The sequence below is a fragment of the Mus musculus genome, chromosome 1, assembly GCF_000001635.26.
Source record: "Mus musculus strain C57BL/6J chromosome 1, GRCm38.p6 C57BL/6J".
Lineage (NCBI taxonomy): Eukaryota > Metazoa > Chordata > Mammalia > Rodentia > Muridae > Mus > Mus musculus.
The window spans coordinates 64,119,154-64,137,459 of NC_000067.6; the positions used below are offsets into that span (position 1 = coordinate 64,119,154).

The 18,306-nt window shown below is 43.1% G+C and overlaps 1 protein-coding gene and 1 long non-coding RNA gene across 8 annotated transcripts in view; one reads left to right on the top strand and one right to left on the bottom strand.

Annotated features, from left to right (window-relative positions):
* Positions 1-3,192, bottom strand: part of Klf7 (Kruppel-like factor 7 (ubiquitous)) — a 92,898-nt gene extending 89,706 nt beyond the window's left edge. The window contains exons 1-2 of one of the 7 annotated variants that reach the window (XM_030243769.1): positions 3,049-3,192; positions 1,747-1,986 (exon numbers count right to left, since the gene is read on the bottom strand). In XM_030243769.1, coding sequence (XP_030099629.1) covers positions 1,747-1,848 — 102 coding nt within the window. In that variant the 5' untranslated portion in view covers positions 1,849-1,986; positions 3,049-3,192. Of the gene's footprint in view, positions 1-1,746; positions 2,512-2,841 lie in introns of those variants that run through there. The other 6 variants (XM_030243770.1, XM_006496353.3, XM_006496352.4 and 3 more) reach the window with 6 other exon arrangements.
* The window catches only part of Gm35880, a 120,632-nt gene continuing 104,739 nt past the window's right edge, over positions 2,414-18,306 (top strand). The window contains exon 1 of the long non-coding RNA XR_373464.4: positions 2,414-2,518. This is a non-coding gene — a long non-coding RNA (predicted gene, 35880). The remainder of the gene's footprint in view (positions 2,519-18,306) is intronic.

The following is an 18,306-nucleotide window of genomic DNA, read 5'->3' on the forward strand; positions in this document are numbered from 1 at the left end:
GGGAAAAAAAACCTAAAAACAAAACAAAAAAAACGAGATTCTGGCAACATTTTGGCTTGCTTCATATCAAAATACAAAAGAAAGGATGTAGGGAGATCCGACATGAGACATACTCTTCTTAAGGGCAGCAGGAAAGGATGTATATAGGAAACGATGTGAGTACTCTGCCTGCGTGTTTAGCAAAGGACAGCATCTGCCAGCCTTCCAACTGGAATCCATGCGCTACACAGACACACAGACACGGGCAGCGAATACCTGGAGGAAAACTCCCGCAGCTACCAGCCAGGCAACAACTAGTAACAATGGCACAGTCTTAAGATTGAGCGCTTTACCACTGGCTCCCTATACCGTGAGCTTAGCATCTCTTCCTAAAGCAGCAACTGTTACATCCCAGCCTCAAGCTGGCAAACCCTGCTTTGGATCCTGGCAAAGGAAACTCAGCCGTTCATTAGCCTTAACAAGCTGCTGTCACTGAGCAGAGAAGTTACATGAGCAGCCACACACCAAGGATCCCAGGGCCCTCCCCAAGGGCAAGGTTTCTCTCTCTCTCTCTCTCTCTCTCTCTCTCTCTCTCTCTCTCTCTCTCTCTCTCTCTCTCTCTCTCTCTCTCTCTCTCCAGGATGGACTGTACAAATTCACACTCTGAACGTGCAAATCCAGACTGTCTTCCTGGACTTTCCACGGTGCACACTGTAGAGTTTTTAAACACCCGTGGTGTCCCTATCCCCAGCCGCCCCGCCCCCACCCACCACCATCTTTCCTGCAGAATGTCCCCCTCAGCACCTCCTAATCGCGGCTGGAAAAACCACTGTTTCCGTAGCAGACCCAGCACTTTCCACTGACCAGCACTTTCTTTATTCCACTTCACAAAGCCCAGTGAACTTGTCCCCAGTCAGGCTTCAACCTCCCGGAGATGCCAAGAGAACTTGGCACCGGTACCCTTTAGCATCCTAGGAGTTTTCTTAACTAGTCCTCTAAGACAAAGTAGGGAAGCAAGGAAGCACACACCACCCTTTGTCCAAGGTGGTGCTAACCTGAGAGGCACCCCAAACAAACAAACAAAAAGCAAGGACACAGTACAGGCTGCTCTCTCTGGAGGCATTAGCTAGAGAAACCATACAATACATTGTCAGCCTAAGAGAGACATATCTTCTCATCTTCCTTGTACATATCCTTAAGCATCTTTTGTCACCTGGCTTCTCTTCGTACAGCTCACCTTGTATCTAAAAATCAAGCTCCTATTCTTTATTGACACTCAGTAAATTACTGGGAAAAACACTCCGTGCTTCCCCCCACCCCCCTTGACGGTCTTCAGGACCAGTTGAAATGGATAAAGCTGATTTAAGTACTAAGGTCAGAACTCCTGCATCTAGGAACGTGGTATCCTGTCAACCATTGCTCGACCACCTTCCCACCCGGCTCCTCCAAACCCGAGAAGTTCGCCAGCAATTCTCTGCTAGGGGACAGCGAGCCGACAACGTGTGCGCAAGGATGTGTGTTGGTGACAGAAATGCAGGCAGCTAGGACCGGCTCAGCTCAACACACTAAGGGGCTAGGGGTGGGTGGAGAGGTAAGCGCATATGATTGTTTCACAAAACATTTTAAACAACACACAGCCAAAAAATAAATAAATAAATAAAAAGAAAAAATTAATTAAAAAAATTTCAACTCAAAGCCCACACCAAACGCAGCCCCTGCGTCTCCGCCGCCGCCACACGATTTACACAAGTAATTTAAATCATTCACCTGCTGCCAGGTCTCCTCCAGGGATGGCAAAGCTGAGAAGTAGCCGGTGTCGTGGACAAGTTGTAGCTCCTGGAATATACTATAACTAGCCAACACGTCCATGCTGCTGCTGCCGGGCAAAACCGGAGGAGAAACCCTCCCCCGAGCTCAGCTGGGTCTGTTTGTTTGTCAGTCTGTCTGGCTCACCCCCCAAGAAGGCAGACATCCAGTGGCCCTTTTGTTTTGTTTTGTTTCAGTCAACTAAAAAAAGGAGAGAAAAAAAATCAATGCAGGAGAGAGGGAGAGAGGAGGTGAGAGAGGAGGGAGAGAGAGGAGGTGAGAGAGGAGGTGAGAGAGGAGCGAGTGAGTGGGGTGGATCGGAGAGAGGGATCCAGCGTGTACAGTGCAGATGACTGCCAGGAAAAGGGGACTTCACGGGAGTAACAATTCCCTTCCAGGGCTCTAATCACTCCAGCGCGTGGATCAGGAAGGGGAACGCAAACTCACTGACACGAAGCTGCCATCTATATCTGCAGCGCTGTTCGCTCCTAATGCAATCTTTGCTCTTTATTTTGGGAGGTTGCATTTTTTTTCTCGCGATCGCTTCTCTCCCCCCCCACCCCTTCCCTTCCCTCCCCACCCCCCACCCCATCCTCGCTAGTTTGTAGTCCCCCCCCCTTGTCTCCTCCTCCTGCTCTTCCCCCTCCCCAAACTCCCTCCCTCCGCCCCGTTTTGCGCGCAGCCGTGGGATCTCGGAGGAGGGCGTCCATTAGGCCGCGTGTGACCATGTAAGGTAAACAGGGGGCTCATGAAGTCACTGAGGACCAATGCGGCACTCGGAGAGGACCATGGGGCGGGGCCTGGCCCCGACGGCAGCCGCCGATTGGCGCGCTGCGGATCTCCCTGCTGCCTTACAAGGCGGTACGAGGCAAGCTATTTTTAGAGGGCTATATAAAGGGGTAGAGGAGTCCGCCAGGCGGCCGGGGAGCTTGAGCGCCAGGGAGTGTTGCTGCGACACTTGCGCTGGCTCCTGGGACGCCTAGGCGGCCGGGTTCGGGCTGCGCGCTGGCCTCCGACCCTCGCTGCAGGGCTCGCCCGAGCCGCCGGCGCCCGTACCCAGTGCAGATCCGAGGGGACGGGTTGCCGCGGTGGCCGATCGGGAGGTGCGGTCCCGGTCCTGGGTTAAGATGCCTCCTGCGGGAGCAGCCGGTAGAGCGGCGGCGCAGCGGTCGGGGGCAAGGAGCTCTTTGCACTCGGCCTTCCGCCAAGCATGGGGAAGAAGGGTAGCAAGGGAGAGCCCAGGCTCAGGACAGCGTCACGTACCCCAGACTAAAGCCCAAAAGCCAGTTCCGAATTCCCCACAGGGTGCCGAAATGAAGTGCCAGAGAGGAAGTGCCTCACAATGGCAGAGAACAAAGGCGAGCTGCACGGAGACTAGCTTGCGCCCGCCCCCGACGCTGCACGCTGTCCCCGCCCCGGCCCGCGCGCCTCCGTGCGCGCCGCCGATCGCCTACCGCCCTCCTTTTCCTCTGAACTGAGCCTAAAACCTGGCCAGGAGTCTGGTGTCCAGCATCTAAGCGTGTGCATGAAAGAGAATAGGGGGAGCGTGGGTCGAATTAGGGTGCAGGCTGGAGCGGGGAGCAGTTAGCTAGCAGATCCTTACAAGAGGTTTATCCAGTAACTTCATGGAGCAGGTATGGAGCAGGGCTCTAAAGATCTCAAGATTCTGCAAGCTCAGAAATGGAAACCTGTGCAATGCACGTGGTTAAGAGTTGCCCATTTGTTTGCTTGACCTTAAATGGCTCGTGTGCCTTCTCCAAAATACACCGAAAGCTGGACTCCTTTAGAATAACTACAGAATTCAGTACTTAGACACGAGAAACGTCCTTATACCTTCAATGGGAGAAATACAATTTAATCGACTCCATATCATTCCTTTCTATTGATAAGAACATTACATTTGTTTCATAAAACAAAAGATCACCCATTTCCCCCAGAGGAAATTAATTACTAAGATTGGAGAAAAGCCGGTTTATTTGCCCTTTAGTGCCTGACATTCTTGTTGGTCAAAGAAACAAAATTCTTTGCATAATTGATGCCTTGCTTACAATGTGCTGCCTCCGATCAGCTCCATGACTTGAGCAAATGGCAGTAAAGGCCTGGGCTTCCCAGGAACAAGAATTCAAATATCTGCCACTCTTGTTAGAAGAAACAAAATACGCCTAGGGTAGTATGTCACTGTTAGGAGGCATTAAATGTTGTTGTCCACTGTCCCCAGACTTTAAGCAAAGAAATTAAATAGCACCTGAACTTATAGTCTCCATAGAGAACAGGCCAGAGTCTAGAAGAAAATAAGATAGCGAAACCTTGCAATAATTTGTTAGGTCTCACCCTGTCCACTCTTCCCCCAACACGATCTGGTTGTAGGGCTTGGGCAGAAATCCACTGAGAGGTCCTAACGTAGATGTATTTATGAGTAATAAGAAAAAAGAAAAGAAAAAAGCAACCTTGGATACAATAGGTAAACATCAAGGCGAGATCACATAATTTACTGTTTAAGGCTCAAGGGAATTAATTTTTGTGTTTTATATTTATACTATTGCTATTTTTATTTAGTTGGTTTGCATTTTGTTGTCTTGTTTTGTGTGAGCCCTATTTAGCCCTGACCTGTCCTGGAACTCAATTTTGTAGACCTGCCTCTCGCTCCTGAGTGTGGGTTCCACCAAACTCGGCTTATTGCTATTTTTGATCAAAGTATATCTTAACTTTTGAGTTTGAAGATTTTGGCAAATATTTCTCACACATTCTGCTCTATGTACACAGACGTTTTTATGCGTCATGTATCCTTTCACCCAGCAGGACACCAGCATAGGGATTCTCACCTTAAGGGATGAGTATCCCCAAGCTTAGTATACAAATTAATGATGCTCAGATAAGCAGGAAGTGGCCAGACCGTGCTTCAAGTCCAGGAGTGTCTGATATATAAGGCTTCTGCATGAGGCTCTGCATGGCAAAACCTTGAGGCTTTGGTTTTAAGTTAATATGTGTTTATAGAAATTGCTCCAGTGGGTTGGAAGACTGCCCCATGTAACTTTCAAGCACCCAGGCTACAAAACACACAAACAACAAACAATCAACAACAACAACAACAACAACAACAAAAACCATTCAATGACATTTTACAAAGTAAATCTTACAAATTACATTTGGAGGTCTGTTTCAAAGTTTTATAGGACATTTAAGAATTTGTTCTAAGGGAGTATGCAACGAAATACTCAAAAATGTCTGCTTTCAACATTCATCATATGTAAATATTATAATTTTTTAATTTGTTTTGTTTGTTAAATTTACTTCCTTCCCTTTCCTCTTTCCAACTTCTCTCATGTCCCCTCCCCTTCCCTCTCAAATTCATGGTCTCTTTCTCTTTGAGGGGTGTGTGTGTGTGTGTATATGTGTGTGTGTGTGTGTGTGTGTGAATATATAAATATATACGTGCAGCTTATTCCATGTGCTTAGTGTTGCTTGTGTGCATCTGACTTTAGGGCTGACCTGTTGGTACTGGCTGGCCAGTGGGGAGCTCATCCGGGAACAAGTCTGTCTCTCCTGCTCTCAGCTGTCGTCTGCCTTTGTTTTGTCTACAGGGTGGGCCCTGTGAGATTCCCCCCCTTCCCTGTCACTGTGTCTGTTGGTATTGTGCTTGTTTGAGCCTTGAGGTGATGCTCCCTGTCATTTTTAGGAGACATGGCCTCACAGCAGATTCCCTTGGTCCTCTGGCTCTTAAGATCTTTCTGCCTCTTCTTCCTTGATGTTCCCTGAGCCTTGGATGCAGGAGCTTCGTTGTAGATGTAGCAGCTGAGGCAGGGCATCCCAAGATGACTTGTTCTCTCAGGTTTGACAAGTTGTGGTTTTCTGTCACGGTATCTGACTAGTTAAGAGGCGTTCTATTGATGAGGAGTGAGAGCCACCCTCATCTGTGAGTATGTGGATAAGGTGGCCAAATAAGTAGCAGTACTAGGTTATCCTATAAGATCCTGGGTAGTTGGCTAGGTTACCAGTACCAATCATGATCTCCCTCCTGTTGAGAGGCCCTAAGTCCAATTAGAGAGCTGTTGGTTGCCACCAAGATGAGAGCCCCTGGGGTTACTGTGCCATGCTGGTTGTTGTGGTTCGTAGGCCTACCAACTGGGTAGCCTTGCTTCCCTCCCTTGGAAGCTTGCATAATGCATTCCCATGCTATAAAAACTAATCCTCATGGAAGAATCTTTCAGATCCTCTCTAGCTTGGATACTCTGTGTACAACCTCTGAAGTATATGTTTTCAGGAATAGGAATCTACCTTTAATCTCTGGGTAGCAACCAAGGCCAATAGAAATAACCTAAATTGTTTTAGGAGTCTCTTGGACTCCATTGACTAGCAACTCACAAAGAGCTTTCTCATATATTGGAAGTTTTGTTAGATATTTTTAATAGACTAGAAATCCTAGTTTCATATTGCAAAGACACATGAAGTAGCCCAATATATAAAATGATCAATAAATTAAGACCATAAGGGAACAAAAATAATCTGTACTTTTATGACTCACATATCAAAATCCTTTGCAATATCTGATATTTTTCAGCTTTTCACATCAGGTCTTTACTACTATGAAGTGTTGGTCTGTTTTAATGGATGAAGATACTGGAGTTCAGAGAACGCATGCATTTTGCTCATTGTTCCATGTCTATTAAATTCAAATATAGGTGTTGCTCCGAGTTAACTACATAATCTGTCTCCTACATAAACATTGTCTTGGGAAACATTGATGAAAATGTTTCCAATAATAATGGCTGGATGTGGTGGTGCATGCCTTTAGCTTCAACATCTGGAAAGTAGAGCTACCAGAATGTCTGTGTGCTCCAGCTAGCTAGGGCTATACAGAGTCTGTCTTAAATAAGCTAATAAATGAAATGCTTTGGAAGTGGTACTGCGGGTGCTACCCAAGATTAATAATACTAACCCCATGGATTCAGAAATGAGACTATTTTTAAAAAGTAATAATAAAAATTTAACATACAGGGCTAGAAAGGTGGCTCAGTAGTTAAGAGTGCTTGCTGTTCTTGTAGAAGACCTGGTTTGATTTCCAGCACCCACATGGTGGCTAGAAACCTTCTGTAACTCCAGCTCCAGAAGTGCTGATGTCTTCTGACCTCTGAAGGCACCAGTCACACAAGTGGTATACATATTACATGTAGGCAAAATGTCCATACACATAAATCTTTAAAGCATTTTAATTGGCGATGTCAATAGGACCACGGTTTGAATCAGAATGTCCCCCATGGTGTCATTGTTTGACTTTTCAAATCCACCACCCAGCTGTTTGAGAGGTGGCAGAGCCTTGAGAAGGTGGGGCCTGACTGTCCACATTAGCCCAAATAAGCCTTTCTTTTCTTAAGTTGTTCCTGAGCAATGGAACTTGACAACATGAAAGTAGCTGATGTCACTCACAGATGTAACTAAGGCATTCATTACACCAGAGAAGTTCAGCTTCATTTATACATGAGTGCCTTCTCCTACTGTGCTTAGGACTGGCAGAGCTTCCTCAAGGAAAATCAACTTTTTAAAACAGGGAATGGGTTTTAGAGCATTGTTTTTTTTTTGTTTTTTGTTTTTAATTAAAGATTTATTTCGAATTTTATTGGAAACTAAAACTTAAAGTTAAAAGCATGTAGCAGTAAGTGGACTCTGGGTTTTAAAACCAAGAGTAGATAAAATGGGGAAGGAACGGTGGCAGAAGAGAGAGAAATTGCACTTAAATGTGACCTTGTGCTTAAATGTGAAATTTTCAAAAAACGAAAATTTGAAAACTCTCAAGACACCTAGTCTGTGTGGTACTGAGCAAGGGGAGCAAAGGTGTCTTTGTACAGCTCTCTGCTAATTTTGCAATGAATAAGATCACAATTTTACTGACTTGCTTTTGCCTATAAAATGCAAAGCACCTGTCTGGGGTATGGAAACAGTATTCAACAGTATGTGTTGTGTTGTGTTGAGAAATTTGAGTTAAAAATGAAGCAAGAGCTTTCTGGGCTACCCTGACCCCTCCTTAACTCCCCTGAAGTTGTGGCAGAAGTTGGATTCCTTTCCTCCACAGTGAGCCGTAGCTGGTAAGAATGTCACCCTGGGACTTCTCATAGTCTTGCCTAAGAACCTCATGCAGCACACATCCTGCCCTACACTGGCAGAAACATGTGAGCAGCAGACCTTGAGTACTCCCCTAGTTTAAGTCATATGCCCGTTGTCCAGTCCTACTTGCACACAACTGCCTGTTGTTCATCAAACCTAAGCACAAAAGCACACTTTTTCCTTGGGTTCTCATTTCTGAAGGGCCTCATCCCACACATAACTATGCTTCTTTCAATAAATCTGATGTCCTTTCTCTTCTAAGACAATCTTTTCCTACTAGTATATAAGACATAAGCCTTACAGTGGGAGGTGAGAACTAGTCAACTCCTAAGTCACTTTGTCTAATTCACAGCAAAATTAAAGAGTGTCGTTTTGTGAAAATAGGAGACTTCATGCATTTCTCCAAAGATCTCCATCCTTTCATAATCAAGGTCTTCTTTTCTGATGCAACAATATAGCCACCTTGCCTGCACAGCTCTCTGCCAATTGTGCAATGAATAAGATCACAATTTTACTGACTTGCTTTTGCCTATAAAATGCAAAGCACCTGTCTGGGATATGGAAACAGTATTCAACAGTATATGTTATGTTTGACTTTACCTTCCTTTTGAGTTCTACTCTGCAGTCCTTATTTGATAGTGGTTTTTCTGACCTCGTTCTCATTGGCATTATGAACCCTTCTACTTCTTGCAAGATCTGCAGTTTCATCTTACAACAGAGTTGAATGTATTTGCATTATATTGCCTTTGTTTTCATGGGGAAGGGGAGTATTAAGAAGAAGCCTTTGAATAGGAGACCAACTTACCAGTGGACTTACCATCAATAAATACTTTCCGTGCATAGATACATCACAATGAAACTCATTAATATGTCTAATTAATATGCAATAATAATTCTAAAATACTTTCAATTATTCATGATTCCCTTCCTTTACACGCTTATTAAAATAAAATGTGAAATTAGGGAACATTCTGTGGTTGCATCATGTAAACAAGAGTATCTAGCAAGAGGGAGAAGTGGATTAAAAGCAGAAGACAAGGTTTAAATGTGGAAGATTGAAAGAGGGGAGAGAGAGAAGAGAGAGTTGTCCCTGTGATTCAAAGTCAAGGAAAAAGAAATCAACTTTATGTGACCTCTTGTGTTGTATTAGTTATTTTTCTGTTGCTGTGACAAGACTCCATGACCAAGAAAACATGTAGACAAGTTTACTTTTGGCTTACAGTTCCAAAGATTTGGGGTCCATGATGGCAGGGACAGTGTGGTGGCAAGTAGCAGGTGATGGTGGCTGGGGCAGAATGCTGGGAGCTCACACCTTGAACTGTAAGCATGAGGCAGAGAGTGAACTGAAAGTAGGGTGAGGCCTTAATCTCTTAGAACCCAACCGCAGTGGCATACCTCCTCCAGCATGGGCCCCCAGCATTTCTCATTCAAAGCGCCATCCATTCATAGAATGTGCTTTCTAGAGACTAAACATCTCTCTTAGTCTTTGCTCTGTTGTCATCTTCCATTCATCTGACTCATTCTGCCTATAGGGAAAAGATGTGCCTCCTTAAGGAACATGGCCACTGTGACCATGGTAACTGCTGTTGTCAATACAAAAACAATCTAACTGTATGTGAATGTGTCTTAGTTAGGGTTTCCATTGCTGTGAAAAGACACCATGACCAAGGCAAGTCTTATAAAGGAAAATGTTCAATTTGGGTTTGTTTACAATTTCAGAGGTTTAGTCCATTATCATCATGGGAGGAAACATGGCAACATACAGGCAGACATGGTGCTGGAGGAGCTAAGAGTTCTTCATCTTGTTCCAAAGGCAGTCAGGAGGAGACTGCTGTCTTCCAGGCAGCTAGGACCGTCTGTTTGCCCACCCCCACAGTGACACACTTCCTCCAACAAAGCTGCACCTATTCCAACAAGGCCACACCTCCTAATAGTACCATTTTCTATGGGACAAGCCTATTAAAAACCATCACAGCATTCCTTATGAGTCTTGTTAGCATGGACCCCACTCTCTGGATCAGTTCAGTTTTGAGACATTGACATGCTGAGAACTCTGAAGATGATTGGCCAAAAAAAAAATGTTGGTCTTGGTTGAATTAACCAAGAACTCTTTGCTAATTCCCATCTAATGTTACTTCAAGTGGTACCAGTCTTTCTGGTTTTAATCTTTCAGAATTCTGTGGTTAATAGTTTAATAGAGCATTTATTTTAACATAAAATGATGAAGCCAACCCAGAACATTGAAGCTTGCTTTGTCCTGGGTCAGACAAATTGGGTAAAAGGATTACTTAGGTGCCTTGCTGGTAGCAAGTGTGGGCGAGGGAGGCAATTTGCTTCTCCCCCTAACTTGAGTGATCCACTGCTTGACAGAAAGTAATCTACCATGATGAAAAGGTAGGGAACTCAAGAAGGCGGCAAACGCCCATTGTTAAAAATCTCTAGCTTATGTTGTTTAGATGTTTAAAATCTCTAGTTTATGTTGTTTAGATGTTTACGGCCACTATTATGACATGATTCTTATGGAAACTAATTTCATTAGTCAACTTATCTAGTTGTAAGTACTAGCCCTTAGGAGCACTAATGAAAAATATACAGTCATTCTCATCCTTCCTCACGAGGCAAACCTTTAATACAGTTCCTCATGTTGTAGTGACCCCCCAGGCCATAACATTATCTCATTGCTACTTCATAACTGTGAGTTTGCTACTATGATGAATCTTGGTATAAAGATCTGATGAGTGACCCTTCCCCCAAGGGGTCATGACCCACAGGTTGAGAACCAGTGATCTAGCCTCTGCTTCGTGAGATTCAGTGCTTGCTTCTGTAGCTTTCTTTTCAGGTGGCCCTCAGTTCCCTAAACAGTGGGGAATCTCTGCAGGCACACAGGGTTGAACCACTATGACTAAGCCTGGTAGGCTGATTTTCCTCATCTAGGGACCATATCAGAAGCCATTAAAGGGGTTTCTGAGCAAAGATTTAAAGAAAGAAACCAGCAGGAAATGAGAAGAGATTTTTCTAAATGATAAAATGTGACTTTTGCTGTAGAAGGACAGAAATGGCAAGCCAGTTATAAAGGTAGTGATAAATTAAGTTCCTATGTTTTAGGGATTATTTCCCATTGTGGATGTGAGCCAGTTTTATATTTTTCCCTGAATGGGTTTTGTTGTTGTTGTTGTGACATGTTGAATGCAACACAATGTTATTATTAATATATTACATATCAATGCCACTTTTATTGGAATATTATCATTTTTCTTTTAAATGTGCCATTTCCAAAGAGTTCCGTAGGCCATTAATGGTAGTTAACAGCAGAATGCACCTCAGATTTTGTAATGGAAATCAATGGGAAAATAAGATTGATTTGATAGAAAGTCTCTGTGCTGCAAACTTTGCTGACAATGGCCATTTCTTAAGTGAAGGATACCTATTCCACAAGTGCCTGATGATGAGTTTTTATGTATATGATGGATCTGAGTAATTTGGAAGATTAATAATGTCAGCAGCAGGTTTTTTTTTCTTTTTTTTTTTCCTCTTTTTTGCTGACGGGTGGCTCCTTTGAATTCTACTGAATTTTCTTTACCAAGAATGCTTATTAGAGTGGGTAGAAAAGTCCAGTGAATTGCAGTTCTTAACGGTGATCTCTGCTCTTCTCAGAAGGAACCAAACAGACACTGGGACACTCTACCCCACAACATCAATGGAGACTGCTCACAGCTCTCCACGAGCTCTCATCTCTTTGCTGTTCATATTGGTCAAAGATGGCTTTAAGTAAATGTGCTCATTTTTACCCGGGTAGTCATTTCATTCTGGCTTTTTGACAAATGCTGACGCCCATATTGTTGCCTTTTCTTGGGAAGACAAAACAGTCCCATTTCCCAAAGACCCAAAGCAGGGCAATCCAGAGAAGACTTCTCCCTACACCCAACCCAAATGAACTTCCACCCTATCTCCCTGCGGCACAGGTTAATTTCCCTTTCCTTTGTGAGTACCAGTTCTCACAGTCTGAGGAATGTTTGTTTTCCTCACTTCCTTTGTCCAGTTGTTCTTTCTGCACATGCCTTACATCAGAACTGTTTTGAGAAGACAACTTTCTCTGAGAATTGTCTGATCAGCCTACAGAGATTTTTCATACCATCTGTAGAAACCTATCAGTTTAAAAGAACGTATTCAATTTAGGGCTGGACAGTGGACTCAGAGGGTAAAACGTTTGGTCCACTAGCTTGAGGATGGGAGTTAAGATTCACATCACCCACTTAAGAACCAAATGGGCACTGCAGCCTGACTATAATTCCAGGGTTCAGGAGTCAGAGACAGGGGAATCACTGTGGAAAGCTGGCTAACTCCACTGACTGAGTCAGTGAGCTTTGGGATCAAGTGAAAGACCCTGTTCTACTATATAAGGAGAGTAATCAAGGAAGACACACAATGTCAAACTCTGATCTCTGCCTATACACAGACTCACATATATGTGCCTGCCTAGGGACCTGCACATACCTGTGAATATACATATATACACACATGTATGTATATTACACAGCTATGCATACAAGAATAAAATAATTCATTTATCTTTTCTAATAATATATGTTTTATTTTTAAATACCTAAAACATTTATATTTTACTTATATTTAAAATAAAAGTGTTAACTACTATTCCTCTTTCTTCCTCTTTCTCCAGTTGTGTTTGGACATTTCACCAGTTTCTGTCTAATTGGCTGAACTAGAGAAATGTTACTTCAAATGATGTCAAATAGACTTCAAGAAAATGAAAGTTCTAAGATTTCTAAGAAAATCTCTGTGCTTTTGGGTTTTTGTATGGATTCTACAGCCCCAGAGTCAGCTAACTATGAAGCAGAAATGCCCTCATACACCCAAAGAATGTCCTCAATAGGCATCAACATTTTTCTTTAGTGATTCTCTAAGCAATACAGAATGACAAGTATTTACACAGCATTTACATCATATTAAGTATTATGAATAAGCAAACGATGATTTAAAATACACAGGAGGATATGTAGAGGTTATATGTAAATTCTCTATCACTTTATGTAAGGGCCTTGAACACTGGGGAATATTAGTATTCAGTAACTGAATTTATATATATTAATACTATGTTTGATTTATAGTATTCAGTATGTATGTTATTGTTTGGGTTTTTTTTTAAAGGCAAGCTCTCATTTTATGGGACAGGCTGGTCTGAATCTCACTATACAGCCCAGGCTGACCTCAAACTTATAGTTCTCCTGTCTCAGTCTCCTGATTGCTGGGACTACTGTCATGTGACAGCACACCCAACCTCTCTCTGTTTTTCTATAAGGTGTTCCCCGATTGTATCAGCTTCCCTTCATTGTGACAAAGTATTGAGAAAATTTAATTAAATGGAAGAATGGTTTACCTTGGCTCGTGGTTTTAGAGATTTTTGGTCCCTGGTTGTTTGACCTCATCTCTTTGGTTGTGGCATCACAGTACATCATGATGGGACTATAAGGAGGAGGAGAGCTAGTCACCTCTTGGCAACTGGGATGTAACGGGAAAGAGACAAGGGTCTCCAGTACCAATGTATAGTCTAGGACATACCTCTCCTATATGACATAAACTTCTTAACTGGGCCCCAGTTCCTAAAAGTCCCACCATATCTTAACATCTCCACAGACTGAGGACCAAACCTTTAGCTAGTGAACTTTTGTAGGATTTAAAGCTAAGTCATAATACAACCCTATCAGCAAACACTCATGCTACCATTTTTAAAGAAACACTATGTGATCTTAATATCATCACATTACACAACACCCATGATAATGGATTGTTTTTATGAACTAACAGCAATTCTGGTGAGGAAGAATTTGTTAACTACAAGCTTCTCCCACATTGTCAGGGGTTAAGACATCCTGGCACTAAACGACCTTTAAAGATCACTTCGTCTTGAACAAGAACCCCTTCAGACATTTTAAAGTGAGTATCTGGCAACCTTGAATTTCCCCTCTTTGATTTGTCCTTACCCTGGCAACCCCTGGTCTCTGACTTCATTTTCAGAATGGACTGACTTATACAAGATTGCCCTTGGTAACATGTGGATAAACACATGGTATCAATTTTTATTTAATTTTATTCTTTCCTATTATATCTACTCCCAGAGAATCATATGAATAAGTGCAATAAAAATAATATATCTAATACAAAAGCCTATTTATATTTAATAAAAGACAAAAGTCATATATTAAAGCTCCCATTAAATACTGATCATACAGTGATTTTTTTTATAAATTAGTACTTGTAAATTTGCTTTGTGAATCAATATCCCTGGAACACACACACACACACACACACACACACAAATCTCACCTCTGTGAATTTAGTCATTTGGCTTTTGAACTGGTGGAAGAAAACTGAGCCACAGGTTTTTCGTTTCTGGTAAGTCAACTGCCAAGATTCTCTCACTCAGAGCTATATAATTTCAATTACTCAGAAACTGCCAACAGCCTGTTCTGTCAAGCACTACTAGGTTGAGGTTAGGCCTACAAGGATGAATGTGATTCTTTCCCTTTCAGAACTGACATGTTAGTCGAAGACAGATCTAAATGAAACAGATATGGACAAAACCATAGCTGAGCTGCCAAGATAATAAGAAATTCCTGGGTGGAAATCTGAATGCTGGTCAGATTCCACGTGGCATTTACAATGAGTGTCCTAGAACTTGGAGTTCCCAGCCTTCAATTTTAGATAGTGTTTCCACACAACAGTCAGCCACCAGGAAAGGTAGACCATATGACTATAACACAGATGCTCCCACTGAATATAAATGGAAAATTTAGGAGGTTATCTAGGCATCAGAGGGGCTGGACTTGCAGGAGACTAGAGAGAAGCAAACTCTTCCTTAGAGTTGCTGTGTCACTACAGAAGTTCGTAGCTGGTCTTAAGGGACTGCTTAAGTGTGACATGCCTTTTGGGAGGTGAAGTAATCAGAGGCTCTAACACTACCAGTGAAGTGATCTTTGCCCTAACCCTAGCCCTAACCCTAACCCTAACCCTAACCCTAACCCTAACCCTAACCAACCCTAACCCTAACCCTGATCCTTTGTCTTGACTTTTCTTAATACTTTCCTGAGACTCATGTAGTTCAGGCTGGCTTCAAGTTTACAGTGGAGGACAGAGTGATTTCTTCCTATTGTTTCCACTTCCTTGAGCCATGTGTGGGATTAGAGTCTTGGGCCACCACACTTGGGATATTCTGTATTTAGGGCTGAATCTAAGGCTTCAAGCATTCTATAAGCATGTTGCCACTGAGGCTACACCCCCAGGCTTCTATCTTCTCTAAGGACAATTCTGCATCATCACACTAGGAGTCCCATCTGTGCTCCCTTTACAGAGAAATTGCATAGTATTCTCTGAGTTCTTTTGCCCTGTTTCTTGAGGTTCATTGGGCACTTGGCTTGTCTTCTTCCACATGGGGCTCAGCTTTTGAAGGTGACAGTTGTTTCTCACCCTCCCAGTGGGTTCTCTGGAAATCCAATAAAAGGATCCTACTTGCTATTCTTAGCATCTTCACAAAAACTGGCACAAGAGAGAATGAGGTCATGACTCGAGGTTACCCTCAGCAATGGAAAGTTTAGCAAGTTCCTCCATGGGTTAAGATGACTGATGTTTCTGGACCAATACCATACAGTTTTTATCACTATTGCTCTGTAGTACAGCTAAGGACACATGTTCCACTATATTTATAGCAGCCTTATTTATAATAGCCAGAAGCTGGAGAGAACCCAGATATCCTTCAACAAAGGAATGGATACAGAAAATGTGATACATTTACACAATAGAGTACTACACAGCTATTAAAAACTGAATTCATGAAATTCTTAGACAAATGGATGGAACTAGAAAATATCATCCTGAGTGAGGTAACCCTATCACAAAAGAACACACATGGTGTGTACTCACTGATAAGTGGATATTACCCCAAAAGCTCAGAATACTCAAGATACAATTCACAGATCACATGAAACTCAAGAAGAAGGAAGACCAAAGTGTAGGTCCTTCAGTACGTCTTAGAAGGGTTAACTAAATACTCACAGGAGCAAACATGGAGTCAAAGTGTGAAAGTGGCAGAGATTGAAGAAGGAAAGGCCATCCAGAGTCTGCTCCACCTGGGGATCATCCCATATACAATCATCAAATGTGGACACTTTTGTGGATGCCAAGAAGTACATGCTGACAGGAGCCTGATATAGCTGTCTCCTGAGAGGCTCTGCCAGAGCCTGACATATACAGAGGTGGATGCTCGAAGTCAACCATTGAAATGACCACAGGGTCCCCAATGGAGGAGTTAGAGGAAGGACTGAAGGAGGTGAAGGGGTTTGCAATCCCATAGGAAGAAAAACAATATCAACCTACCAGAGCTCCCAGGGTATAAACCACCAACCAAGGAGTACACATGGAGGGACCCATGACTCCAGCCATATGTAGCAGAGGATGGCCTTGTCAGGTATCAATGGGAGAAGAGGCCCTTGGTCCCATGAAAGCTCAATGCCCCAGTGTAGGAGAATGCAAGGGCAGGGAGGTGGGAGTGGGTGGGTAGGAGGGGGTACACATTCATAGAAGCAGGGGGAGGGAGAATGGGATAGCAGGTTCTGGGGGGATTGGGAAAGGGAATAACATTTGAAATGTAAAATAAATAAAATATCCAATTTTTTTAAAAAGGAAAAAAGAAAGAATCAATACTAATGAACACTTCTACTCTGCATCCAGGTCACCTATCTCCTGCTTCTTGGCTTGAATATCGGTATTTGAGCAAATTTGGGTTGATTATCTTTACTTTTAACCAGATTCCTAATGAGGATACATTTACAGATAAAGAGGTTTCTTTTCCTTAGAAGAGCCCAGGCAATTAGTATTTTAGAGCAAGTTGCTAGGTTTTAGGCGCTGCCCGTAAACGGGACACATATGTCACATATACAGTATGTGAAACTCACCAAGAAATTCTCAGTCCATGCATTCTTAGCCCATGTGATAGATGAAATGCCAGGGCTGCAGCCCTGCAGGAGAGAGAACACTTTCTAACTGCCTAGCCACACTGAAACAAACCCATCACATCCTTCCTCTGCTTGTCCTTCAAGTCTCCAGTCCCTGTTTCCTTAGGATTTATTTCTTCTTAGTTGCAAATGTGTGTGTGCCTATCTGCATGTGGGTATTTGCACCCAAGTATAGGCCAAAGGAGGGCTTAGGATTCCCCTGGAGCTAATTATAGGCGGTTGTGTGCTGCTTGCTATTGGTGCTAGGGACTGAATTTGGATCCTCTCTAAGAGCAGCTTGCTTAGCCACCATGCCATCTTTCCAGTTCCGCCCTTGCTTTCTTTAGTCTTTCACCACAATGTTTACAATTCTCCTTCTTTTGTACTGTTGTGGCTGGAGGGAAATTTTGTCATCTGTTTGATTTGGTTTGTGTGGTTGTTTTTCAGACAGTGTGGCAGCTATGTAGCCTAAGCTTTCCTGGATGTAGGTGAGCCTCCTGTCTCAGGCTCCCAAATGTACCACTTATTTTATTCTAGTCAGGGATTTCCTTACTAAAAGGTTGTTGTTGATGCTACTGGTGCTGCTGTTGCTGTTGCTGCTGCTGCTGCTGTTGGGCTATGGGAATGGTTCAGTTGCTAGAGTCCCCATCATGAGTATAGTACTTGAGTTCAGAACCCTAGCATCCACATAAAAGCTGAGTGTGGCAGCATACATCTGTAATCATAGCACCAAAGGCACAGAGACAGATAGAGATCACTAAGCTCATCCGTCAGCCAGGGCAGCCAAAAATCTATAAGCTCTGCTTGAATGAGAGATGTGTCTCAAATATAAGGTGGACAAAAGGACCCAGCAGGATGGCTCAGGAGCTAAAAATTCTGACTGCCAAGCCTAAAAACCTGAGTTTGATCTCTGAAACCCACATGGTGGATGTTGTCCTCTGACCTCCCCATGCGTACACACCCACACTAAGTAAATAAAAATATTAAGATGTCAAGCAATCAAGGAAGGCAGCCAACACCAACCCCTGGCCTCCACACACGCATATACAGCTATGGCCACATGTGTACGCATGTGTACATGTACTGTCATGTACATGTGGGCCGTGTGACAGTACATGTACTTGTACTTCAAACACACACACACACACACACACACACACACACACACACACACTTGTGTGTGTGGTTTCTTTCTCTTTTCCACCAGAAAAAAAAAATCATTGAGTTTGAGAGTAGATCAGTATGTCAAGTTTTCTCTAAATACTCTTGAAAGCCATTTTCTGACGGAGATGTCTAGAGGGCATATCTAAATGGGGCCACCAGGTAGGAAAGCAGGACAGACTTACACACTTCGGAGGCATGGGAAGGAATACAATGGAAAGGAAAAAAAATCTTATTAGGTTTTATAGGTCAGGGA